Here is a 26,781-nt window from a genome sequence, read left to right on the forward strand (position 1 = left end):
ACCTTTGCTATTGTATTCTTTGTTTCTATTCCATTTATTTCTGCTCTGATCTTTGTGATTTCTTTCCTTCTGCTAACTTTGGGTTTTGTTTGTTCTTCTTTCTCTAGTTCCTTTAAGTGTAAGGTTAGATTGTTTACTTGAGATTTTTCTTGTTTCTTGAGGTAGGCTTGTGTAGCTATAAACTTCCCTCTTAGAACTGCTTTTGCTGCATCCCATAGGTTTTGGATCGTTGCGTTTTCATTGTCATTTGTCTCTAGGTATTTTTTGATTTCCTCTTTGATTTCTTCAATGATCTCTTGGTTATTTAGTAATGTATTGTTTAGCCTCCATGTGTTTGTGTTTTTTACGTTTTTGTCCTTGTAATTCATTTCTAATCTCATAGCACTGTGGTCAGAAAAGATGATTGATATGATTTCAATTTTCTTAAATTTACTAAGGCTTGATTTGTGACCCAAGATGTGATCTGTCCTGGAGAGTGTTCCGTGTGCACTTGAGAAGAAAGTGTAATCTGCTGTTTTTGGATGGAATGTCCTATAAATATCAATTAAATCTATTTGGTCTATTGTGTCATTTAAAGCTTGTGTTTCCTTATTAATTTTCATTTTGGATGATCTGTCCATTGGTGTAAGTGAGGTGTTAAAGTCCCCCACTATTATTTTGTTACTGTTGATTTCCTCTTTTATTGCTGTTAGCAGTTGCCTTATATATTGAGGTGCTCCTATGTTGGGTGCATATATATTTAAAATTGTTATATCTGCTTCTTGGATTGATCCCTTGATCATTACATAGTGTCCTTCCTTGTCTCTTGTAACATTCTTTATTTTAAAGTCTATTTTATCTGATATGAGTATTGCTACTCCAGCTTTCTTTTGATTTCCATTTGCATGGAATATCTTTTTCCATCCCCTCACTTTCAGTCTGTATGTTTCCCTAGGTCTGAACTGGGTCTCTAGTAGACAGCATATATATGGGTGTTGTTTTTGTATCCATTCAGCCAGTCTTTGTGTTTTGGTTGGAGCATTTAATCCATTCATGTTTAAGCTAATTATCGATATGTATGTCCCTATTACCATTTTCTTAATTTTGGGGGGGGTTGTTTTTGAAGGTCCTTTTCTTCTCTTGTGTTTCCCACTTAGAGAAGTTCCTTTAGCATTTGTTGTAGAGCTGGTTTGGTGGTGCTGAATTCTGTTAGCTTTTGCTTGTCTGTAAAGCTTTTGATTTCTCCATCGAATCTGAATGAGATCCTTGCTAGTTAGAGTAATCTTGGTTGTAGGTTCTTCCCTATCATCACTTTAAGTATATCATGCCACTCCCTTCTGGCTTGTAGAGTTTCTGCTGAGAAATCAGCTGTTAACCTTATGGGAGTTCCCTTGTATATTATTTGTCATTCTTCCCTCGCTGCTTTCAATAATTTTTCTTTGTCTTTAATTTTTGCCAATTTGATTACTCTGTGTCTCGGTGTGTTTCTCCTTGGGTTTATCCTGTATGGGACTCTCTGCACTTCCTGGACTTGGGTGGCTATTTCCTTTCCCGTGTTAGGGAAGTTTTCGACTATAATCTCTTCAAATATTTTTTCAGGTCCTTTCTCTCTCTTCTTCTTCTGGGACACCTATAATGTGAATGTTGTTGTGTTTAATGTTGTCCCAGAGGTCTCTTAGGCTGTCTTCCTTTCTTTTCATTCTTTTTTCTTTATTCTGTTCCACAGCAGTGAATTCCACCATTCTGTCTTCCAGGTCACTTATCCGTTCTCCTGCCTCAGTTATTCTGCTATTGATTCCTTCTAGTGTAGTTTTCATTTCAGTTATTGTATTGTTCATCTCTATTTGTTTGTTCTTTAATTCTTCTAGGTCTTTGTTAAACATTTCTTGCATCTTCTCGATCTTTGCCTCCCTTATTTTTTCCGAGGTCCTGGATCCTCTTCACTATCATTATTCTGAATTCTTTTTCTGGAAGGTTGCCTATTTCCATTTCATTTAGTTGTTTTTCTTTGGTTTTATCTTGTTCCTTCATCTGGTACATAGCCCTCTGCCTTTTCATCTTGTCTGTCATTCTGTGAATGTGGTTTTTGTTCCACAGGCTGCAGGATTGTAGTTCTTCTTGCTTCTGCTGTCTGTCCTCTGGTGGATGAGGCTATCTAAGAGGCTTGTGGAAGTTTCCTGATGGGAGGGACTGGTGATGGGTAGAGCTGACTGTTGCTCTGGTGGGCAGAGCTCAGTAAAACTTTAATCTGCTTGACTGCTGATGGGTGGGGCTGGCTTCCCTCCCTGTTGGTTGTTTTGCCTGAGGCAACCCAGCACTGGAGCCTGCAGGCTCTTTGGTGGGGCTAATGGGGGATTCTGGGAGGGCTCACACCAAGAAGTACTTCCCAGAACTTCTGCTGCCAGTGTCCTTGTCCCTTGGTGAGCCAAAGCTTTCCCCTGCCTCTGCAGGAGACCCTCCAACACTAGCAGGTATGTCTGGTTCAATCTCCTATGGGGTCACTTCTCTTCCCCTGGGTCCTGATGCTCACACTACTTTGTGTGTGCCCTCCAAGAGTGGAGTCTCTGTTTCCCCCAGTCCTGCTGAAGTCCTGCAATCAAATCCCACTAGCCTTCAAAGTCTGATTCTCTAGGAATTCCTCCTCCCATTGCCAGGTCCCCAGGTTGGGAAGCCTGACGTGTGGCTCAGAACCTTCACTCCAGTGGGTGGACTTCTGTGGTATAAGTGTTCTCCAGTTTGTGAGTCACCCACCCAGCAGTTATGGGGTTTGATTTTATTGTGATAGCACCCCTCCTACCATCTCACTGTGGCTTCTCCTTTGTCTTTGCATGTGGGGTATCTTTTTTGGTGAGTTCCAGTGTCTTCCTGTTGATGATTGTTCAGCAGTTAGTTGTGATTCTGGTGTTCTCAAAAGAGGGAGTAAGAGCATGTCCTTCTACTCCGCCATCTTGAACCAATCTTAACTTCTAGATTTTTGCATCAAAGGGTGATAGCTCTGAGATTTTTGACGCCATTTTGCTAAGTTAGAAATAAACTTGAAAGTGAAAAAAATTAATGAAAATGAGAGTCAAGACTTTTCTGGCTGGGGTTCCAGCCCTACACTTGTGAGAACAATGTCATTACTCTGTACGCAGTTATCGCACAGCAATCATGCTGCGTGGGTTCAACTCCCCAATAGTGCTTTTTCTCTCCTTTGATATCCCTTTTTTGTCTCTCTTTCTAAGATGGATTATAGATACAGGGGAAGCTCACTGAAAGTAGGATGAGGGGATCTCAAGTCTGGGATATGGTAGCTCTTCTCACCTGGCTTTTGGGAATCATCCTGGGACCCATCTCCCATCATAGCTTCTAGTTTCAAGGTTTTTATTTTCTGTTTTAGCCTTGATCCAGCCTCAGGCTTATTCTAGTGCCCTGGCTCTCTCACCGTGTCTGTCTCAACCCTCAGGTAGCTAGATGCTCTTGGTCATTTTCTCTGAACCAATCTGTAGTGTGCAGGACTGGGAAGGTGACTTCCACACTGTTCCCTAGCTCTGGATGGTCGGCTAGAAGAGCCCTTAGATCTTACGGGGATATAAGTAATTACTGGACATAATTACTTACTAGACATAAGTAATGCCATATGGAAGACAGAGGTTTTCTAAGAGGTTTGCCATTTTCCTTTCCATCCTGAGAAGAAGGAGCTCTACGCTGGTATTTCCTTCACTAACCTGTTTTCACCACACTACCCTCAACTTAAGATCCCAGGACACTTCTGTCTGAAGGTTTTGTCCTGTTCTTTCTCTCACCTTTTCTTAGTGGAGCAAAACTTTTTCTTGTTCTTGACTGTTGAAAGCTTTCTTTCTGCATATACTTCTTCCTTTCTATACCATGACTTATTATAAAACTTTACGGTCTAAAATCATGCAGGATTGACTGTCGATGTGGAAAGAGAATGTAAAAAACACTTTTTCCTCAGTAGAACTTGGCTTTATCTTACACACATGCACGCACACACACACACACACACACACCCCACATAGGGAGGGAGAGGGCAAGAGAAGAGAGAGAGAGACAGAGAGAGATTGAGATCCTATCTGCTTCAAGATCTGGTTTGTTAATTGCTGTATCTGGAACAGAAAACTTCCTGGCTCATAATTGAAGCTAGATATTTGTTGAATGGATGAATGAATGAAGAATATATCTTAAGAGTTAAAAACTTAATATAGACTTACTAGCTTTTCATTTCTGGCATAAGAGTAGTGATGCTTTTCCAGACAACGAATACCTTCAGTTGAATAGAATTAGGTCTTATAAAGAAAAAACAAAGAAGGAAAACACCTTAACATGTTCAAGAATATTATCTATAATAGACTGAAATATATAAATGGTAATCAAGTATATACAGAGATATTTTTAAATTTCTAGCATCTTCTTCCCTAAGATATCTGTTGGAACCACTGTAGTTAAAGGGATAGTCATAATCCTAGGTTCTTTCGTATCACTGTCACTAATCACTAATGCTTTTTTTGAACTCTTGCTGTATCAGTTTTACTGGAGAGAATAGGAGGCATGTATAATGGACATGCATTCTGAGTCAGAGAGACATAGGTTTGAGTCATGGCACTGCCACTAAATTATCTGTGTTCTCTTAAAATATTGTATAAGTGGTGGCTATCTTTATTAGCAGAGTTCCTGTTTCAGGGGTCCATATTTCTCTCACAGTTCTCAATTTCCATTATTTTAGTTCTTTCTATAACTACCAACTTCTTTTAAAAAAAAATCTTTGGATATTTGCTGTTTTCAATATGTCTGCAAATTGCAGGTTACCTGTTATATTTGTTATACTCGTGACTCCTCTCTTTGTCATGAGTATTTCTTTACAAAATAGCTCATGAGGGTTACTGTGCAATCATTTTATAACCACTGCTATGTGAATCACATTTGATTTGTAGATGACGTGTTCAGAAATCTTCTTTAACCCATTGCATTTTATATAAATTTATTTATTTATTTATTTTTGGCTGTGTTAAGTCTTCGTTGCTGCTTGCAAGCTTTCTCTAGTTGCTGTTAGTGGGGCTACTCTTTATTGCGGTGTGCGGGCTTCTCATTGCAGTGGCTTCTCTTGTTGCGGAGCGCGGGCTCTAGGCATGCAGGCTTCAGTAGTTGTGGCTCGCAGGCTCAGTAGTTGTGGCACATGGGCTTAGTTGCTCTGCGGCATGTGGGATCTTCCCGGACCAGGGCTCAAACCAGTGTCCCCTGCATTGGCAGGTGGATGCTTAACCACTGTGCCACCAGGGAAGTCCCAACCCATTGCATTTTAAAATAATGTTTTCTTTTGAAGTTTGCTTTGTGAAATAACTTCTGTCATCTAAGTAGCACTTTTTCCTCAGTAATACTGGTAAATTATGTTTATATGGTTTCAGATGAGAAGCAATCCTTTCATTCCTAGGGCGGCCACCATTAAATAAATGAATTTCTACTAGAGCCCTCTAAGCTTATTCTTTTAATACACTTTGGGTTGAGGTGTGGTATTCTAGTAGACTGATTAAACAACTTATTTATTTATTTTATAGTTGAATTCAACTTGGATTTATTTAGCAATTTATAATGTCAGTAAAATTTAACAGTAGTTTTCTTCTTTGTTTATAAAAATTTTAAGTGAATGGCTCATAAAAGACTGTGGAATGAAAGTGATGCTGAAAATTCTAGCTTATATACAAACCCTGGCTTTTAAATGTTTCTTGGTCTTCTTAGTAGTTGTTATGAGAAGTAACTTTGAATCAGTCAGTCTGACAAATGTTTATTAAACTCTGTGGGGAGATAAAAAAATATATAGAATCTTAAAATGATTGTAGACTAATTAGAGATAAAATATGCCTGTGTGAGATAACTTAAAAATACTTGCTGAGAAATATATTAGGAAGTCAAAACAGTTTTACTGCAGCATTTTATTAAATGTCACTGGTCAAATGATTTCCCCTGTAGCATAAAAGCTTACCTTTGGAAATGGCTTTCATTATGCTAAAAAGATATGCTTAGTCCTATTTCTTCCACTTTTCTGAAAGATTTTCACTCTATTAAAACTACCTAATGGTTTGAACATATGATATAGATCAATAATCAGAATGGGAAGGGGGCTATTTCAAATTTCCTGAGTTTACCTCCCATTTGGAATGCAGTTGGTAAAGGCAGATTGATAAGTCAGGAGAACATCTCAGAGGGAATAGTATATGAAGGCTTGGAGGCAGCATGAATGAACTGTGTCAAGAAGTTGATAAGTAGCCTTGTAGACATGAAATAGTGGGGCAGGATTAGGATGGTGGGAGATACAAACACAGGTGGATGGAGTGGTTGAGTGTAAGGGTGCTTTTGATTATTTAACCTGAGGTTTCTAGTGGGATATTAAGAACTCTGTCTCAGCTCTTTTTTTGCTAATCATTTTCATGAATGACTTAGATGAAGCTTGGGTACCGAGGCGACAAGCAGGCTATTAGTAGGCCACCCATGCTTTGCTGGACCAGCAAACTGTTAATAAATTCTGTATAGAATTCTGTCAGTATAGTGAGTAGATATCTAGTGAAACTTCAACTTCCTTTGTTTCTTAAAAAAATCAGAATTCTTTTGCCATATTCCCCATGAAAATAAATCAGCAGGAATTAAATAGAGGTGGTCTTTAGGTGGAGCATTTGCTTTGCAGTTTACCTCAGTTCCCACCACACTCTGTTTTAAATTCAATCATTTTAGTCATTTACTTTGCCTTTGTGGATCTTGAGTTTTTATACCTCCAATTTCAGGGGTCTTCTCATCCCATTTGTGAAATGTACAAAGCTAGGAAAAATTGTGATTGGAGAACAAAACATCTTGGAGAGCTAAAGAAAAGGACTCAAGAGGGATAGTGGAGTAGTTAACATTTTGGGACAAATGCTGTGTTTGGTTTCTTACCTGTTTTCCTACTTGTTTTTCATGACAAAACCTTAAAGAATATTATCACCATTTTATAGTTGTGGAAATTAAGTCTTGATGAGGTTAAGGAGCTGATTAAGGTTACAGAACTAGAAGATGACAGAACCAGGATCATAACCGGATCTGTATTACTCTCAAATCATGCTTTCCCCAAATCACTAGGAGTAAGTGTTATAATTGCCCTTTGTTCTAAAAACTCAACAGTATGCTTATAGGCTTGGGGAAGTCTTAGTTTGATAACAGCATTTGTGATTAAAGACTAATGGAGTTATAATAAATTAAGCTTAGTGAGTCAACTCACATGGCATATTTCTACCAAAAAAAATCACTGGCTTGATATTGGTCTTCATTAGTTCATGGACTTTATCCCTTATGAGAGCGTGATCATACTGTTTTATGTGTAAACCAGTTGAATTACTGGTCCTCACAGTTACAATGGTAAATGGATAAAGCAAGCTTGTTCAGCAAGGAGTGATGATGATGGTGGAAACACTCGAGATCAAGGCATATGATAAACTATTAAATAATGGAAATAGGTGTTAGTCAAGATTCTTTTAGTTTCCAATGATTGTGCCCAACCTAAATTGGCTTAAGCAAAATAATGACATATTTAGCTGAAAAGTCCAGGGGTATGCTAACTGGATGTAGAAACTCAAATAATTTCATCAAGTGTGGTTAATAGCAAGAAGCTTGGTGTGGGCAACAGCAAGATGGCCCTGTGTCTTGAGTATAATGGCACAGGAGGAAAGTGGGAAGAGATGAAACTGGAGGGGTGGACAGGCCAGATACATGGAGATTTGAGGCTTGAAGAAGGATCTCTCTCTCTCTCTCTCTTTCTCTTTCTCTCCCCACCCCCACCCCCACCCCCGTGTGTGTCTATCTAGAGAGAGAGAAGAATGAATCTCAGTATTGAATGGGATTTTTAAATTTTATTTTCATCACTCACCCAAAGATTACACCCAGGAGAAAACATTCAAAGGACTTTGCATTACTCTTGGAATAAAATCCAAATGCTTTATTTTGGCCTGAGGGATTGCGTCTGTCCTCAGGGGATGAAATCTTTCTCCTCCAGCTTAAGTACAGTCCCTCCTCCTGTCTTCTGGACCCTAATTCCTATGTTGGCTTCAAGAGGATGGTTTATAAGTGTATAAGTGAGCTTCAACCTCATTCTCCATAGTGGCTTTCTCCTCTAATCTTATAAATGTGTCTTTTCTGCTAAATGCAAACAAGCAAAACAAAGTCAAACCAAATCAAATGAAATCAACCAGCCAAGCAAATGATGACAAGAGGAATAAGAGTAACAATAAATGAATACCCTACTTTGACTCAGACTTTCTCTGAGATTCTAGTAAATCTTTAGAATCATAGAATATGCAGCTATTTATGCTAGTTTGGGATTCTTTGATATGTAATTATTAACCTACTGATTCAATCCATCTATGAAGAGTAAATATTCTAGAGTAATTGCAACATAGAAGACCAGTGTTATTGGGGTGGGAAAATTAGTGAAGTTGCTGGGTCATGTGAGAGAGAAAATGATTTGATAGAGTCAAGTAAATGCATGTTGAAATTCTTTATTTTGGGGAATGGTATTTAGTGAGTGAAAGGATTAGTGTAGAATATTTAGATAATAGCAGATTAAACTTTAAAAAATAAATTCATAGGAAGGTACAGGAATGGGTGTATTATCAGGCTAGATTGCCCACATGGAACAAAATATCAAATGATGAAGATTAGAATTGAGACCATGACCTTTCAAAGAGTCTCATACCTTGTCTAGGAAACCATTCATGTTCACAGTTAGGGAAATGGGGAATTTTGTTTAAGTCTAAGTCTTTCCATATGGTTTTGATATTCATGGTTCCTCTTAGGCAGTTGTTGCTTAGCATAGTCTTGATGTGATAAGAAATGAGCAAAGGAATTGGTAAAGCAGAGCAAAGAAACTACTCTTAAGCTCTAGAATTTCCTTTATGCCCTAGATGTCAAAATGTGGCCCGTCTTTTGAAAAGAACTATAAATTAACTAGGAAATAACTTCATCTTAAAGACTCCATTAATTTCATCCCAATATGTTTTCTTGATGTTACCAATGAGTGTAGACAAACAGAAAAACTCCATCTTATATTTATTCAGAATAATTTCAAAGTCATTCAGATTCTTTTGATTTCTTAAATTCAAAAAGGCTTTAAAAACGTTCTAATGAGTTTATAAGTTAAATCAGTAAAATGATAGCACTGAAGACTCCCCAAGTTTTTTTTTTTTCCCTCAGTTTGAAAATCTGCATTGCGTGGGAGGTTTGGCTGATTTTCTAAGTTATCTACTTTATAGGTTAAGTATTGTGTGACATTTATGGTCCTTCCATTTCCACACAGCTTATGACTTTGGATATGTAAGAGTTAGACCTGCTCTGTCAGGTGGGCCTTCTCTCTTCCTCTTCCCTCCTCAACTCCCTATTCTACCCTCAAACCTCACAAGCTTGCTTTCTAGTGAACAGTTTCCTGCATCTCTGGGGGCTGTGCTTTATTCTCCTTTTCTACTCTGGTCACAATTAATTTCCTCACTCATTCTTTCTCTTTTTCTTTGCTTTTAGCCACTAGGGGAAAAATTACTGCCCTTAAGGGGATCCCACTGTTATTAATGAATTGTTTTATAATTATTTACTGCTTTGTCTCTCTATTTTGAGGGTAAGGCCTGTCTCTTACTCACTTAATAGTTCCTGACATATAATAGGTGCTCAAAGAATTTTGCTGAATTTTGTTGAATATTGATTGTATACATATCATTACTAAATACAGAAGGAGTGAGGAAGATATCTATCTTTCTCAATTTGGAGCACTATCTAAAAGAACAATGCCTCCTTAACTCCTCGACATATACTGTATTCCATTTAAAAGACTAAAATAAAGTATTTAAAAGAAAATGTATGAATAAGTTATTCCAAAACTTGGACTGCAAATGACCAATAAGAAGATAATCTGTTTTACTCATGGTCAGAGATGTGCAAATTAAAAAAATGTTTCTGGTCAATTAAATTTGCAGAAATTAAGAAAATTAATATCCAGACAGGTGGTGAAGGTTTGCACACTTGCTGTGACTCCAGATAATAATGATTTATTAATTATCGTTAAAATAAAAATTTTATAAAACCATTTGACTCAGTCACACTATTGGGAATTTAACCTGCAGAAATAAAAGTATTGTTATGGAAAGGTATTTGAGTAAGAATGATTACTGCATCACTGATAGTAATAAGAAAAAAAAGGAGAGAAACAACCTAAATGTTAATTTGTAGAGGGAAGGCTGAAGACATATGCTATATCCAAATTAGGCAACTAAAAAGAAAATAATGGTATAGATTATTGTTATTAACATGAGAAAAATCAAGATATAGAACATATACTTTTATAAATAGAAATAAAATGCTGTAGTGGAACACATCATAATCCTATTAATAATGTTTTTAAACTAATAAGAACAAAACAGACATTTTTAAACTAAACCAGCTAAAACCGGGAGTAACAACTGATTCCAGCAGCGTCAAAGCTGGGTTTCTTATGCATGGGAGAAACTGTAGGATTGCCCATGAGATGGCTCTTCAGAGAGCAGCGAGCTCAAGCCTTAGCCCAGAGGTTTCTGTGTGTTTCCGCCAATCTGGCAGCAGCATAAGAGCAAGCAGGGTGGAGTCGGAACCTTGGGAACAGCATCACTTCTCTTTCCTTTTCCTACTTCTGGGTTCTCAGTTTTATGGCAGACCATCTCTTATGTACCCAAGATACATTCTGAACTTGCACCAGAAGTTGAAGCTTCAATTGAAGATTATCTGTGCTCAGATGTTTTTCTACCATAGTTATTAAAATATCAGCCACAACTCTAAACTACAAACACCAAACAGACAAGACATATCAGTATTTGAAAAATTTTTGTTAGCACTGTTTTGTCCCTGGAGATAAACTGGAGTAGATGTGGAAACTATACCTATGTATGCTGAGGTGGACTATTGAATTTGTTATTCAGATAATTTATAAAGACTATCTTCTTTTTACTGAAATATCCAGATATTTAAGACAAAATTTATGTTTGACCTGCATTTTCCAGGTAATTGCCTTGATTCTGTGTTACCTATGGAACATAATTGGGGTTTTTCTTATTGTAGGCAGATCCTTATCTGCACTATTTTGCTGTGAAGATCAGGGCAAGAAAGTAGTTATGCAGGCAGCAGATATTATTAAAAATATGCTTGAAAAGAAAGTTTTGAAACATATAATGCAATTAGGTTGCTTTAGCTAATTTCATAGCTTTAGAGATCTGAATTGGACTAGCTATACTGTAGTGTTCTCATGACCTGTGACCAATGACAGGAGTATGCAGTTGGGTAAAGTTTCTATGACAAGGCATCTTCCTCAGACTAATAGCCTAATAGCCACAGCATTAAGAGTTTTAAAAGGTTCTCTCCTATAGTCTCAGCAAAGTCAAAGAGAGAACTCAGCTCTCCCTATGGCTTCTGAAAAAGGATGTCTGATGAAACTCTTTCAAATTACTGAATAGCCTGGCTAATCCTGCCTGTCTCTAATCTCATACTCTGAATCCATATTTCTCACTATGGTAAGCTTTCCAGCTATTTTTCAGATAACCATACTTACATTTGGAGTGAGTTGATGCTTTTGTAATGGTAAAACCATGGCTGAAATGTATCTCTCTGTGGATATCCTTAATTCACTTAAAATCTGTTATTCCCCTTAATGATTCAAGGATTCAAATATTTCAGTGGTAAAGAAAATGCATTTTATGTTCAGAGGGAATATCCATTTACCTCTTGGATGCCTTGTGCTTCTAAAGAAGAAAAAAATGAGATTACATGAGATATGTATCTTTTCTGTGATATTACTCGTATTTTTGTATCTAAATTCTTTAGTAATTAATTTTATTGCTCTTAAAAATCAAAATTTCTTTTTAAAATGCATAGTTTTCAGTACCATTATATACATATTCATTCTTTAGATTCTAATCTATACCCAATTCTATGGAAACTGAATTAACATGACTGAAATTAATTGTAGTGCTGTATTACTTAGCAACAGTATGCTCTTTAGACATTTCCCCGCTCTCCTGGCATTTTGGTAGTTACTTGGAGAGTTGAAGTCAATATTTACTTTCTTTTCTGAAGTGATATTTCAGATACATTTAAGATTTTAATTGAGTGAGAGATGTGAGCTCTACTTTTTGCTTTCCTGTTATGTTATACATACATTATTTTAAATCTTGTTTCTAATTACATAAAGGATAACCCATACTCATTATTTTAGATATTACTATTCAGGTATTTATCATTTGAAATTGATTTGAATTGGTCTGAAGTAAATGTTACTTTTGTACAATATATGTAAAATGTGTTTGATAAATATATGGTATAAATTAGATTTTGCCAACACTTCAAAAGAACACATATTTGAACAACTAAAACATTGGTATGAAAAAGAATGCTGTAATTACTTTGAACACACAGAATTCCTAGAGAGCCATTAAAATTAGTCCAAGCAAACTCTTAATATGAACATCCTATTAACACTTGATTGAATTACTGAATATACTTGAAAACAAAAGAATTTACTCACTGAACTATTCTGAAATTCTTTTCAGTATTTCTGGATAAGTAACATCTGTATCCCATTAATCTGGATTAATATCTGTGCATAAATGTTGCTTATTTTTAATGTACTTGTACCCAAAATGTATCTGTAACATTTAATTTAAAGGTCAGTTGTGCAAATAATCCTTTTTTTTCCTCTTAGGGATAGATCATCATTAAAGAACATTAATGTAACTGAAACATCATTAGAGTTCTCAGATTTGGACTATAATGTTGAATATGGTGCTTATGTAACAGCTAGCACCCGATTTGGTGATGGGAAAACGAGAAGCAATATCGTTAACTTTCGAACACCCGAAGGAGGTGAGTTCTTATGGATGTAGGCCAAGTAAAAGAATATCCTACTCAGAAAAAAAAAGTGTTAAATATAAATATGTCTTATTAAACCTAATATCTGTCACAGTTACATGCAAAATTGCTTTTCGGTCACTCTCTAGCTATGTGATGTTGGGAAAGTTAGTTAATCTCTCTGTGCCTCAATTTCCCATCTGTATTATGGAAACGATATGTTACCTACCTCACAGGGTCCTTATGAGGATTAAATGAATTTATATTTGTAAATGCACTCAGCACAGAACTCAACACTTAGTAAGCATTTAGTGTGTTTGTAAATGAAACAAAGTAAAACGCATGAAGTCAGCTCTCTGCCTTTGTCCTCTATTATTCAATTTCAAATTGCAAGTTAAACTAGAATTTCATATTATGCATTCTATATCGGAAACTTGTCATAATGTTGTTTTCAAATCTAGGGCAGTAGGCATGTTTTAGAACTGGGATAGTGTTTTATGAGTAAGAAATCCGTCTGTCTCTGCTTAGATATTGCTATGGTAGAGTGTTACAGGGATGGCCCAATGAGCCTTATGGATTTCATTTCTGATTTCTAATTAGATATTATTCTTAGTTTTTAAACAATTATCATAACTAATCAAAGGCAGGTAACATTTAGAACATTTCACACATTTTTTAGAGACACAAGTTTTTTGTTCGATCATTTGTTTTCTAGCACCAAGTGATCCTCCCAAAGATGTTCGTTATGCAAACCTCAGTTCTTCATCAGTACTTCTTTTTTGGACGCCTCCTTCAAAACCTAATGGGATTATACAATATTATTCTGTTTATTACAGAAATGCTTCAGGTACTTTTGTGCAGGTAAGACCTGAGTTTTCTCCTGCTTCTTTACTTACATACTTCAGCTCTGTTGATAAAGACTTCGCATGGTAGAAAAAGTTGCTTATCTTACATTTAGAATTTTGTGTAGACATTTTATAGAACTGTCATTGACATAGAAAAAATGTGATGGAGAAATAAATACATTTTAAACTGTCTAAGAATGCACACATATACTCAAACACACACATGTTTCTCTATCAGCTTCAAATGTGTTACCAACAATGAAGCTGCCACCTTTTAAAAATTCTGTATATAAATATGGCCCTGAGTGCCTCTTCTCCAAGAAGTGTTCGCTAGAGAGTTAATAGTTTCATTTACCCTCAGTTATTTCTCAGCTTAAAAAAATTTCTTTTTGTTTGTATATAATATAAATAGTTTTCATGTTTGGATGTGTTTGTGTGTTTTTCTTCACTTCTAAAATATTTTCAGTTGTTAGCAGGAGGGCTTATCATCATCATCATCATCATTGCTTCATATCAGATGTAATTATTAAAATGTGCTTATTTAACTTGAAGTATGCAAGGTTATAGGGTTGCACACTGTAGATGGACACTTTCTGAGATATGAACAATAACAGTTATAAAAATAGCTAAAGTGCATTTTGTTTAGGGAAATAGTTTTAATTTTTCAGCCAAATTCCTTTATTTCTCCAAACTGTTTCACAGAACTCTAGTAGATGAAAAGATTAAAACTGGACTGGTTGTGATTGAATCAGGAATGGGGAGAGTTGGAATATAACTTGGAAAACACTAATTTAAAAGAAATACTGCAATTTACAGAATATGTACCTTACTGATAGGAACTGTTGACTGCATGTTGATTATGACTCTGACCATTAAGTGTTTGCATCCTTTTAAGCAGAAGGAGGATAGAGATAAGTCTTATTAATTCTAAGTTGCCTAATTCCATTTGTGATTAACAACCCATGTGTAGCCACTAGAGTTAGTTCTTGTGAGCAGAAATCTCTGGGACTAAAGTATGACTTGCTTTAGTACAGTTTAGGCTAATGAATAAGGTCAGAGCAGAACTTTGCAAGCTGTGTTAGGCCTTACTCAGCAGTGAGTAAAAGACAGTCCAGAGGTTGGTTCTATTTTTATATTCTGTTCAAGGCCCTCTCAGAGTGGGACTGCATAAGAAAAGAGGATCTGTTTGTTTGTTTAACTCTGTACATCAAGCAATTTTTGCTGTTCCTTTTTGTTCTGCTGTATTTGGGGATCAGTGTGCAATTTATTTTTTTTTACCACAATGTGTTTACAAATTTAATAATGTTTCATTATGTCATAGAGGCCATTCAAATTGCAGATTTTTTTCATGCATTTAACCAATATTCAGTATTCAAAATTCAGTAGTTCTGAATCTTAGCAAAGGATTTGCCTCTGTACAGTTTACTTTATAGCTTGTCTCTGATTCAATTTTGGTTCTCTTTGTCCACATCTAGGTAATCGAGTGTAAATGTTTTAACTATGATTTTAACATGATTTTATGAACCTTCTTATTCAAACCTGAGTATATAATATGATGCCATTTGCAATTCATCTATCTTAGAAAATGTAATCTTTTATTAAATTATCTTAAGAGTGCTTTTAAGTGTGACAGCTGCAAGAGGGCACACAGGCTAATGATGTTAAAACATTTCTTACATTCCTTGAAGTTCATCCGTGCTTTAATTTATTTATGAAGTTAATGTTAAATATAGCATAAAAATCTTCACTACCTAATTTTTTATTTGGTATTGGTAGAAGAGAAGAAATCCTCAAAATGAAAATTATATAGCAGAATAGATGTATAGCTGTTTTCTTCCTTCTCTTTCTTCTTCCATAGAACTTTGTAGCATATCTCATGCATGGCACATCATATCATCATATTCTGCTTTCTATTCGTGGTATCTGCTACTTATCTTAGCTCCCTCATCCCATAGCAAATAACATGAAGAAAAGAGTTGTGTGTGACGCTTGTCTTTCCATCCCCTGAAGTCCTCTGGTACAGTATGATAATGCTCAATAAATGTTTTAATCATAGAACATAAAATTCTGATAACAGATCAACATTATTTTCAGTACTTAGTTATAATTTTGGAGCGCTTGAGTTTGTTGTGAAGTGATCTTTCCTTCTTCTGACTTTGTGGAATTTGATCTTTTGGTACTACTTGGCAATACATCTTGTCCCTCCTCCAATTGTGGTATATTGTGTTGTGTACAGTGTATTAACTCTTCTACATTTTAACATTTACCCACTTATGTCTCCTCAGTTTGCCTGACATAGTGTCTTTTATTAAAAAGTGTTAAATGAGTACTGGTTGATTAATCAAATTTGAGAAGTTTTTACTAAATACCTTCTGACTGTATTCATATACACAAAGAATAAACCTTAATTAGATAGTTTGAGTCACAAGACATTTTTTCCAAAAATAAACAGATGAATGGAATAATCATCTGGATAATTGGTATAATTCTAAATTTGTTACATGTCTGTTCATGTTTACTCACACTCAGCATGAATAACTTCTGGGTGATTAAAAATAATTTGTTACTTAATATTGTCATCGAGGTAGGTCATAGGTAGTCGGAATAAATTTTATAGCAAAGAAAAATCAAAAATCTCTATTAATATTTTAAGAGAGAATTTATGTAAGCCAGTTATGCCATGTGTAAAGTAGATGTGTTGGAAGATATTAAAGTTCACAGATCATATTTTGTGTGAGATTAAATATGTTTTAACTTGTCTGTTCCTAAATAAGTCACCACAAAAGTAAAATAGATCTTTTCTGACACTTACTCTCCCCCACTCCCTATACTGGGAAAGAACCACAAAAATTTGCTGAATTTAGTTTGTTGATACATTGCAGAACCACGATAACTATAAATTTTAGTCAAATTGATTATCCTATGTTACTAATTTTAATGAACTTTTTACTAATTATCATTTTTTTATCGTGTGCCGGAGATGGTATTGTTTTGTAAGCTTTATATTATCTAATCCTCAAAAGCCCTCTGTGAAGTGGAAATGATTATTCCCATTTTACAGTTGGAGAAGCTTTGTGATCAGATGATTTATCCAGAGCTATTGCCAGAATTGAATGCAGGTTTTTGGACTCTAAGGACTTTGTGCAGATTGGAATGATTCAGATTTCTCAGTATAAGTAGACATTATTATAAAATTATTCATACTTAATTCATATTTAATTACCTACATGACTTTTTAAAAAGTCTGTTTTCCTTTATTTTAGAATTGATTTTGACTATGTGTTTTGTGTTTAAAATTTGGTCAAGGAAGGGATGATTGTAATTCCTTTATTATCAAAAAATGCCTTGGGACAAATATAACTAGAGTCAGGCAAGAGAATTTTAAAATTTCTCTTACTCAGCACATATGAGAGTGTATCCAACTGCCTTCCCATTTCTCTGCAAGATTGTAGAAAAAAAAGAGGGTCTATGAAAGATGAATAATAACCATTTGAACTCATAGAAAGAGGTGAACACTTTTGTAATTCCTACATTGTTAACAGGAAGAAAAAACTTAAAATTTTTATAATACTCCCAAACTTGTTTAAAAATATATAGTCAATGTTTTGAAAAATACTTGAATGTTTCATAAGGGAAACTGACACTGGTCAGCACATTGTAGCATTTCCAGTTCACCATTAGACCTTCCTCACTGCAGCTAAGCTTGGAGTTTTTGCTACTCTGTATGTTGATTTAATAAAACTGCCCATCTATTCCTCTCTTAGTACAAACATATTTCCAGTTTAATTATTGCAATAAAAAAGTTCTTTGTTTATTTTCCTCAAAAATTAACGTATTAAAATACTGAGGCAACCAACCCATGAATAATAATTACTTTGAAATGCTCATGTATACTAAAAATATATTCTAAACAATTAAAACGATATGTTTATTTTTCAGAATTTTACACTCCATGAAGTAACCAATGACTTTGACAATATGACCGTATCTGCAATAATAGATAAACTGGCAATATTCAGCTACTATACATTTTGGGTAACAGCAAGTACTTCAGTTGGAAATGGGAATAAAAGCAGTGACATAGTTCAAGTATACACAGATCAAGACAGTATGTAAATGAAAAGCATTCATTAATGTTTAATAGGATTAATTTAAAACTTTATAATTATTTCAGAATCTTTTTCTATTTGTATGTATTGGTAATAAAATCTGTGTTTTACTTAGGCACATTTAACCAGTCATAGAAGTTTGAAAATGCATTTAATATAACTATAAAACTATTACAATAGTAACAGCCTTTTCTATTCCTGAAAACTGCTACCATCCATTTATAAAAATTCTGTCACTTTCATTGCTTCGAAAGATGTCACAGCCATCCGTTATGGGCATGAAAAAAACCGTTGCGTATGTGGATGGATTTTGCAATACTTAATATCCATTTGCTCTAGAAATGATATTTTTTTCTCTCTAGCAACTTGTTTCCTTTTCAGTCTTTGAACCCACAAAGGATTTTGTGCAGCATCTTTGTTCTTATTGTGTTTGTGACTAATATGTCCGAAATATCTTTTTTTAACTCTGGAAGTTTCTCATTTGTGGCTTCTGCAGAATCCTGTTTGTGTGGAGTATTCAGAAAACTATAATCACTGAAACTCTTGCTGTTTTTTAGTTTTCAGTTTCAAGAATACGATGATACATGGATCATTGTCTATTTCTTCTTGTGGTTGTTTCTATGGTCCATTTATTTTTAAAAGATTAGTCCTCTTACTGAGAAATGATACTGACCTAAATTTCTGCTGAGAGTAGAAATCCATGTTTATTATTTGAAGATTATAAATTTGACAGATACTTTAAGTATGAGGAATGAATGTTCTCCCTGTTGTTGGAACAATCTTTTAAGTTGTTTACTCATTGATCAGCAGAGTAGATATGATATGTGGAAATACAAGTTTGGGGAGTCTTCAGCAAAAATGTTTAGTGCAATTTGTGGTCAATATCATTTCAGGCATTCTTTAAAGGCAGATCTCTCCCAAGATTTTCACCAACCTATAATGTTTTATTAGTTATTATTATAGCACCATGAATAATAAACCCTGTGCTCTGTTCCCAGTGAGAGGTCCTGGATGACTTCATATGTACAATAAGGATAATCTTTAGAAGAAAGAAACTAAAAATATTGTTTAGATAATATACATTATCAAAATATTTAAATATCTGAGTATACATGCACACATACATGTGTGCATACTCATAACCTCATACACATAATTTCCATCACATACTCATAATCTCATACACACTCATAATCTCCATCTTGTAGGAAGGAAAAGCCAAGAAAATATTGTATAAAACAGTTCTCACACATATTAAAGATGACAGGGTTTATTTTGAATGATTTTAATATAATTTAATATAATTATTTACAAAATATTTTGTAGTAGATGATGTTACCACATGTGGATTTAAATAATGTAAGAGCAGGTGATGTAGTAGATGCCATTTCAACAATTATCCTCCGGTTTGTGAATTTACTTATATTTTATTTAGGGTGACTGATGATTTTTATATTTTGCACATTACCTGTCATAGTACCTGAAGGAGTTGTTGGAAACCTGACTTACAAGTCCATTTCGTCAACTGCAATAAATGTAAGCTGGGGCCCTCCGTCTCAACCAAACGGTCTAGTCTTCTACTATGTTTCTCTGAGCTCACAGCAAACTCCTCGCCACGTGAGACCACCTCTAGTTACATATGAGAGAAGCATGTATTTTGATAATCTGGAAAAATATACTGATTATATATTAAAAATCACTCCATCAACAGAAAAGGGATTCTCTGATACCTATACTGCCCAACTACACATCAAAACTGAAGAAGATGGTAGGCTGGACCCTTTTATTGCCTATTAAGCAGATTGTTGGTGTTCTCTTATTTATATTGCTTTCTGATAGAAAACATTATTCTTATCACTACATAGATTCTGTTTGTTCTTAAGTAATTAGTCTTTCAATAAACACAGTAAGCTCTAAGTTTCTTAAAATTAAAATAATTACCTGTTGATAAAAATTAAGTCCCATTATTATTAAAGCCTCTTCTTCTTGATGCTAATCACTCTTGTTTCATTTAATATTCTTTTTTTCTTTTATAGTCCCAGAAACTTCACCAATAATCAACACTTTTAAAAACCTTTCCTCTACCTCAGTTCTCTTATCATGGGATCCCCCAGTAAAACCAAATGGTGCAATAATAAGTTATGATTTAATTTTACAAGGACCAAGTGAGAATTATTCTTTTGTTACTTCTGATAACTATGTAATACTGGACGAGCTTTCACCATTTACATTATATAGTTTTTTTGCTGCTGCAAGAACTATAAAAGGACTGGGTCCTTCCAGTGTTCTTTTCTTTTACACAGATGAGTCAGGTAAGCCAGAATCCATATTTCTTCCAATGATTTCACTGTTGCAGCACTTGCTCTCTCTTTTTAAGGAACAGCATGGAAAATGAAAGGATATTTGATTGTCTGTTTGTAACGGCCTGACAACTATTCATCTGCTTTGCTGAACATTTTTTTTTTAATTTGAGCTTCAGACAGGGTGTTCTGTTTAAAGCTACTTTGGAACTACTGAGTTCCAAGTACAAAAGCATGATTACTTATGCTCTTTATTTCTGAAATTAAAATATGATCAGTTTATAAATCTTTCTTAACTAGTGTCTTCAAGAAGCTAGAGTCACGATGATATTTTTCTGCTAAAAAATGTTATGAATATAAGTTTTATAATGTGTTTTCCTGCAGTGCCTTTAGCACCTCCTCAAAATTTGACTTTAGTCAACTACACTTCAGACCTTGTATGGCTGAAATGGAGCCCGAGTCCTGTTCCAGGCGGTATTGTTAAAGTATATAGTTTAAAAATTCATGAACATGAAACTGATACTATATTTTATAAGGTAGGTTGATGACAACACTATATATTTATTTCAAAAATTTAGAAAGTCAATTAAAGTATTGACATGCAGGGGGAAAATGGACTGCTTTAATTAACACAAGGACCATCTTTTTAAAATATCTTTTTGGTTTCCTACAACTTAAGGATGCTTGCAGAAAACACAGCAAACGTTTGTCAAATATGGAAGTGGAGTACTTCATATAGCGTTTTATTTAGAATTTGTAACTTCTAGATAGCTGTAAGTTAGGAAGTAATTGCACCATTTTGTTAATGCTGGAAAGTATACAGTAAATTTTTTCAGACTCTTTAAAACCTGTTATTGTCTTAAGGGTAATATATTTCTACATTCATCCCCCTTACCCACAGGGGATACATTCCAAGACCCCCAGTGGATGCCTGAAACCATGAATAGTACTGAACCGATATGTACTGTGTTTTTTCATATACATAAAGTTTAATTTCTAAAGTTTAATTTATAAATAAAGCACAGTAAGAGATTAACAACCGTAACTAATAACAAAATAGAAAAAATTTTAACAAACCGTAATAAGAGTTATATGAATGTGGTCCCTCTTTCTCTCTCTCAAAACATCTTCTTGTACAAGTTTAATGCCTTTTCTATCTTAACTAAGCACTTATCACATACTATGGCAATAACTTTTACAGTTTGAGGTACAACAGCAAAACTTGTACATTTTTTCCCCTTCTTCCCTTTCATAGAATGTCACAGAAGCTTCGTTTTTACCGAAGATCTTAGCAGCCTCAGCATACGATTATTTTTTCTTTCCTTATTCAGAACATTTTTCATCTTTTCACTTAAAGGAAACACTTTATGGCTTCTCTTTGGCATCTCTGAATTGCCAGCATTGCTACTCTTGTACTTTGGGGCCAATACTAAGTAAAATAAGGGTGACTTGAACAAAAGCACTGTGCTGTCTGACAGTCGATCTGATAACCAAAAAGGCTACTGACTAATGGGTGGGAAATGCTGGACAAAGGGTTGATTGATACCCTGGGCAAGATGGAGCAGGACAACTCGAGATTTCATCATGCAGCTCAGACCAGTTCACAATTTAAAACTTATGAATTGTTTATTTCTGGGATTTTCCATCTAATATCTTGGGACCATGGTTGACTGTGGGTAACTGAAACCGTGGAAAATGAAACTGTGAATAAGGGGGGACTATTGTATTTGTTGTTAAAAGAAGTACCAAATGAATGTTTTTAACCTGTTCAGAAAAGTGTTTATACTGGACTTCTGTTAACGTTTCCAGATAGCATGTAATCCCACAATAATTGGTCTTTTAAAATATATCATTATTCTTTTTCTTTCAATGCTAATTAGTTTCAATGCTAAATGCCCTTTCACTCCTCCATTTTTAGGTTTCAGAATCAATGAAAAATACCCTAAGAACTGATGTAACAAAAGGTCTCACATACACCTGTATGATTTCTAGCATTTAATTGCCAAAATATGTTGTAATTAGCTAGCATTTATTTGAGAAAGTGTTCTTATTTTTTTTCCAAAGGCAAATGGAGTACTGGAATGCTCTTTAGTTGCAGCAAGGGGAGTGCAAAAACTTTGCGTGAACATTGTCCCCAATATTATATGCAGTATAATTTATTACTGATGGTAAATCATTTTTATAGCATGTGTAGCTTAAAAAGTGAATAGTAAAAATCAGAAGCAGTGCGTAAGTTTATGTCATAAGGAATGATGATTTTCTTTTTTGGAAATCAAGATATTACTCTAAAATCTGATAGGCTGAGTAGAGTTCAAATTGTATTTCTTCATAAATGTGGAATCTGTTTCCTAGCAGTGTGAAATTCCATTAATGGTGTTGAGTCTCTAGCCTTCTGGTATCTATTTCTAGTCTAATCTTAACATTTTCCATATTTTTTAATGTGCTTTGTCTGTATGGATCACTGGTAAATAGGTATCAAATGGGGAAAAGGAATCATTTTCTATATTTCTATATTTTAAAGATAATAATCTTTATTATCCTAGGAATGTGATCATTCCTAGGATAAACATGTATGTATATTGAAGTGTGGATGTGTATGTGTGATCTTTTCCTCAGAATAGAGATCTCTACCATCAACACTGTTAGCATAGTCATGAATTAAGGACTCTGGCATCAAATTTTCTGGATAGAAGCCTGAATTTGAGACTTACTGTTCTGCCTTAGGGCAGTTGCTTAACTTCTTAATGACTCAGTTTCCTCAAGTGCAAAATGGGAGCTGTAAAGATACATCCACTAAAAAGTGAAGATTGTAAGGGAAAATCTATATAAAGCATTTAGAACAATCCCCAGCATATGATAAACACGGTAGCTATTGTTGTTTTTGTATATGGTTTAAAAAAAAGAACAAATTCCATTCAGCATTGTAATAGCACTAAGCCTGAAATGACAGTACTCCTCTACCTGAATATGAGGGTAAGTTATATTCTAAGAGTTTTAGACATCTGTTTTCTCAATAGTAAATGCTACCATTGAAATTTCACTAGTAGCAAAGATATAATCTTTATACCATAAAGTATTAAATATATCCTTTTTGGGGTGGAAGGAGTAGTTTTCCTTTAAAATCTACTACTTTTAGTTATTCCTTTTTACATCTATTTTATCTTCCATGAATTTTCATAGCCTTATTTTCTTTCAAATTCCTTTAAATGTATCCTCATGCCATCTTTTTTCCTTTCTCAACACCTAGTTTTCTTTATCTGCTTTCCTCCCTCTGTGTGGCTTTCTCTTTGAGTGTGTTGTCCTGTTTTCCTTTCTATGTTTTCAGCTACCTCAATGTCCCAACTATTAGTTTCTTTTCTTTTCTTTTTTATTCTTTCAGATTATATGAGAGTTCCTGGAGGCATAATAATTCCAGGACCACTCCAAATGTTCCTGCCATCTCAGTCAATCCAGTTTAATCCATTTGGAGATAAATAAGACCCAGGTCTGCTGCTAACTCAGGTCACTCACACGTACTGAAAGAAATTTTTTATTCCGTAAAAAAGTTCTGTTATGTTTGGAACTATTCCTTACTCATGTCTCCATCTTACAACTTACTTTGCCAGTCTGTCCACTATCCAATAAGCTACTCACACTTTTTATTATTATCTCCTGAGTTCAGTCATTTCTCTGGGTACTTACTCACCCTTCCTAACCCAAGTCAAAGTTTACCTGCTTGTGTTTAATTTCTTCTTAGTATGCAGTTGTTGGTAGATTTCTCTAATTAATATAACAATTCCTTGATGACAGGGACCATGTCTTATATATCTTTATAGTCTCCTGGTTATCTAACAGTGTGCTTGGTAAATAGTAATTGTGAAAGAATGAAAGGAAACAGCGTAATACAGTGAGTTCATAAAGTATGTCAATGACTTGCAAGAGATTAATTTAAAATATGATTCTAACTGTGAGTGCCCTGAGCATTAGTATTCTTGCTAAATTTCTGCCACTGAAATGTTTAATATATAAGTGAAAGTAGTTTATATTTTGGATTAGATATAATGCAATATTCTTAAAATTATACCACATAGGAGATTGTCTTCTTTTTCCATAGGGTAACTATTAATCTTAAGTGCTCTTTCTATTAGGACAATTCTCTTTGAATGAAGGCTTTATATTTGATGGTAAAATTTTCTATGAGAAATAATATCCTCTTTTGAACAACTGTGATAACTGTTTTGTTCTTTTTTTCATTTTCCTAAGAGATTGCATAAAATGAGAAATGTAGGAGTTGTCTGGGAAAACTCATAATTTAAATTTCATAGGAGCAGAGGTTCTGGTTCATTCACTGCTGTATTCCCAGTGCCTACCATACAATAGCTGATGAATATATTAATTTACACAGACTGCTACTGAGAATTAAAAAATGAATTTAGATGAATTCAAGAAAAATCAAGTACCACTGACTGCTCTTAAGGTGGATTTCAATTGAGGACTTCAATTTTAGCAAATTTTAAGGAAGTAATCAGTATGTAATTCCAAGTAAAAATCAGGAAGACAAAATGAAAACAAAACACTTCAGCTTTAAAAACAAATGGCAGTTATGAGATTCTTCAGTGCTGAGAGGGTCTCCAGTTCATCCTTGCTTTATCAGCTGAGCACACCCTGGGGCACACACAAAAAATGTTTAATTTTTAAATTTTTAATAAAAAATACCTGTGCTTCCTAAATCATAGGTTAAACACAGAAGACATAATTTTGATGTATTAAATATTTCTTCCAGTTATAAATAAGTTTTTTGATGATGCATTGTGACAAAGAATTTTATTTCTGCTTTTCAGAATATTTCAGGTTTTCAAACTGAAGCCAAACTTGTTGGACTGGAACCCATCAGCACCTATTCTATCAGCGTATCTGCCTTTACTAAAGTTGGAAATGGCAATCAATTTAGTAATGTAGTAAAATTCACAACCCAAGAATCAGGTTAGACATGGATTTTGGATCCTAAAATGTTTGATTTTGTATTTTAACACTTTTCCCTTTCCTTTCTCAGTTTATGTGACTAACTATCAATATTTAATTGTTCATTCAAAGGGAAGTTGAAGTTCAGTGCTTTAAGGATAGGCTGGGTTGTCTTGTTTGCAATCAAATAGATATATATTTACACATGGCTTTTCACTTTGAACTGAGGAAGCTGAAATAAAAGACTACTTTTAGGAACAAAGTAGGCTTCTAGATATATGTAAAACTTACCTACTTCTTAGTACCATCTGAGACAGCTGGGAAAAAAAGGAGAAATGAACCATTAATCACTTTTAACAGGTTGATTTATATTTTCGTGAAAAAAAATCTGTAATTTTTTAAAGATGTGTTGTGACATTTGAAGAGCACTAGTCAGTATGTAAGCTTTTACTTTCCCATAGTCCATTTGTGACATGTGGAGGGGATTATGAAGACTGAAATACCATTGCTCTAATTAAACAACTTACCTGTGCATCACCTACATGTCATAACTCAGCTGTGTACTGAATAGTTTTAATTTATAACTGATTTAATGATTTAATACTTTTCCTTCTCTCAACTTGACCATATATATATATATATATATATATATATTTTTTTTTTTTTTTTTTTTTTTTTTTTTTTTTTTTTGCGGTTCGCGGGCCTCTCACTGCTGTGGCTTCTCCCGTTGTGGAGCACAGGCTCCGGACGTGCAGGCTCAGCGGCCACGGCCCACGGGCCCAGCTGCTCCGCGGCATGTGGGATCCTCCCGGACTGGGGCACGAACCCGTGTCCCCTGCATCGGCAGGCGGACTCTCAACCACTGCACCACCAGGGAAGCCCTGGACCATGTGTTTAAAGGCAACTCTTCCTCACTCTTTTTTTTTTGTCAATGATTATTGAATAAGCGCAAGATCCTGCTCTAGTAATTTCTTCCCTATACCTCTCGGTGCATTTCTTTTGTTTTAGTGAATCTCTAAATTGAAATTGGAGACCACTCACTGATAAATTAACCATTTTACATTAATTTATGAATACCTGATACTGTTTTCATGGTATGCCTATAAGACAGGCTAAGTAAGTAGTATTTATAGTGGATAAGAGTTCATGCTGGGCTTCCCTGGTGGCGCAGTAGTTGAGAGTCTGCCTGCCGATGCAGGGGACACAGGTTCGTGCCCCGGTCCAGGAAGATCCCACATGCCGCGGAGTGGCTGGGCCCATGAGCCATGGCTGCTGAGCCTGCGCATCCGGAGCCTGTGCTCCACAGCGGGAGAGGCCACAACAGTGAGAGGCCCGCGTATCGCCAAAAAAAAAAAAAAAAAAAAAAAGAGTTCATGCTCTGCAGTCAGTGTCTGGATTGGAATCCAAGCTCTGCGACTTGCTAGTTGTATAACCCTGGCAAAGGCACGTGCTTCCTCTGAGCCTCTGTATCTTTAACTGAAGAAACACACATTAGCTGTAGCCACCCAGAAGGTTGTTGGGAAAAATATTTGAAAAGATCCATATGAAGCACTTATTAGAGTGTTGGACACACAAATACTAAAAAAACATTACGGTTGCCCCTGTTCCCATACTTCAGATGAAGAAGCCATGATTCAGGCAGATTAGATGAAAAGGGCTGAGAAAATTAGTGAAGAAACTGAACTGGAACGTCAGCGTCTGACCTCTAGTGCAAACTGGACCTGACTGTAG

At 35.1% G+C, this 26,781-nt stretch overlaps 1 protein-coding gene across 1 annotated transcript in view; it reads left to right on the forward strand.

Moving 5' to 3' along the window:
• Window positions 1–26,781, forward strand: part of PTPRQ (protein tyrosine phosphatase receptor type Q) — a gene marked incomplete at its 5' end in the record, with an annotated part of 200,301 nt that overhangs the window by 49,008 nt on the left and 124,512 nt on the right. The window contains 7 exons of the mRNA XM_082636662.1: window positions 12,710–12,870; window positions 13,571–13,716; window positions 17,640–17,808; window positions 19,287–19,577; window positions 19,846–20,121; window positions 20,494–20,645; window positions 24,930–25,071. Of these exons, the coding sequence (XP_082492788.1) occupies window positions 12,710–12,870; window positions 13,571–13,716; window positions 17,640–17,808; window positions 19,287–19,577; window positions 19,846–20,121; window positions 20,494–20,645; window positions 24,930–25,071 (1,337 nt within the window). The remainder of the gene's footprint in view (window positions 1–12,709; window positions 12,871–13,570; window positions 13,717–17,639; window positions 17,809–19,286; window positions 19,578–19,845; window positions 20,122–20,493; window positions 20,646–24,929; window positions 25,072–26,781) is intronic.

This window comes from Mesoplodon mirus (assembly GCF_964341445.2).
Source record: "Mesoplodon mirus genome assembly, chromosome: 11".
Classification (NCBI taxonomy): Eukaryota; Metazoa; Chordata; class Mammalia; order Artiodactyla; family Ziphiidae; genus Mesoplodon; species Mesoplodon mirus.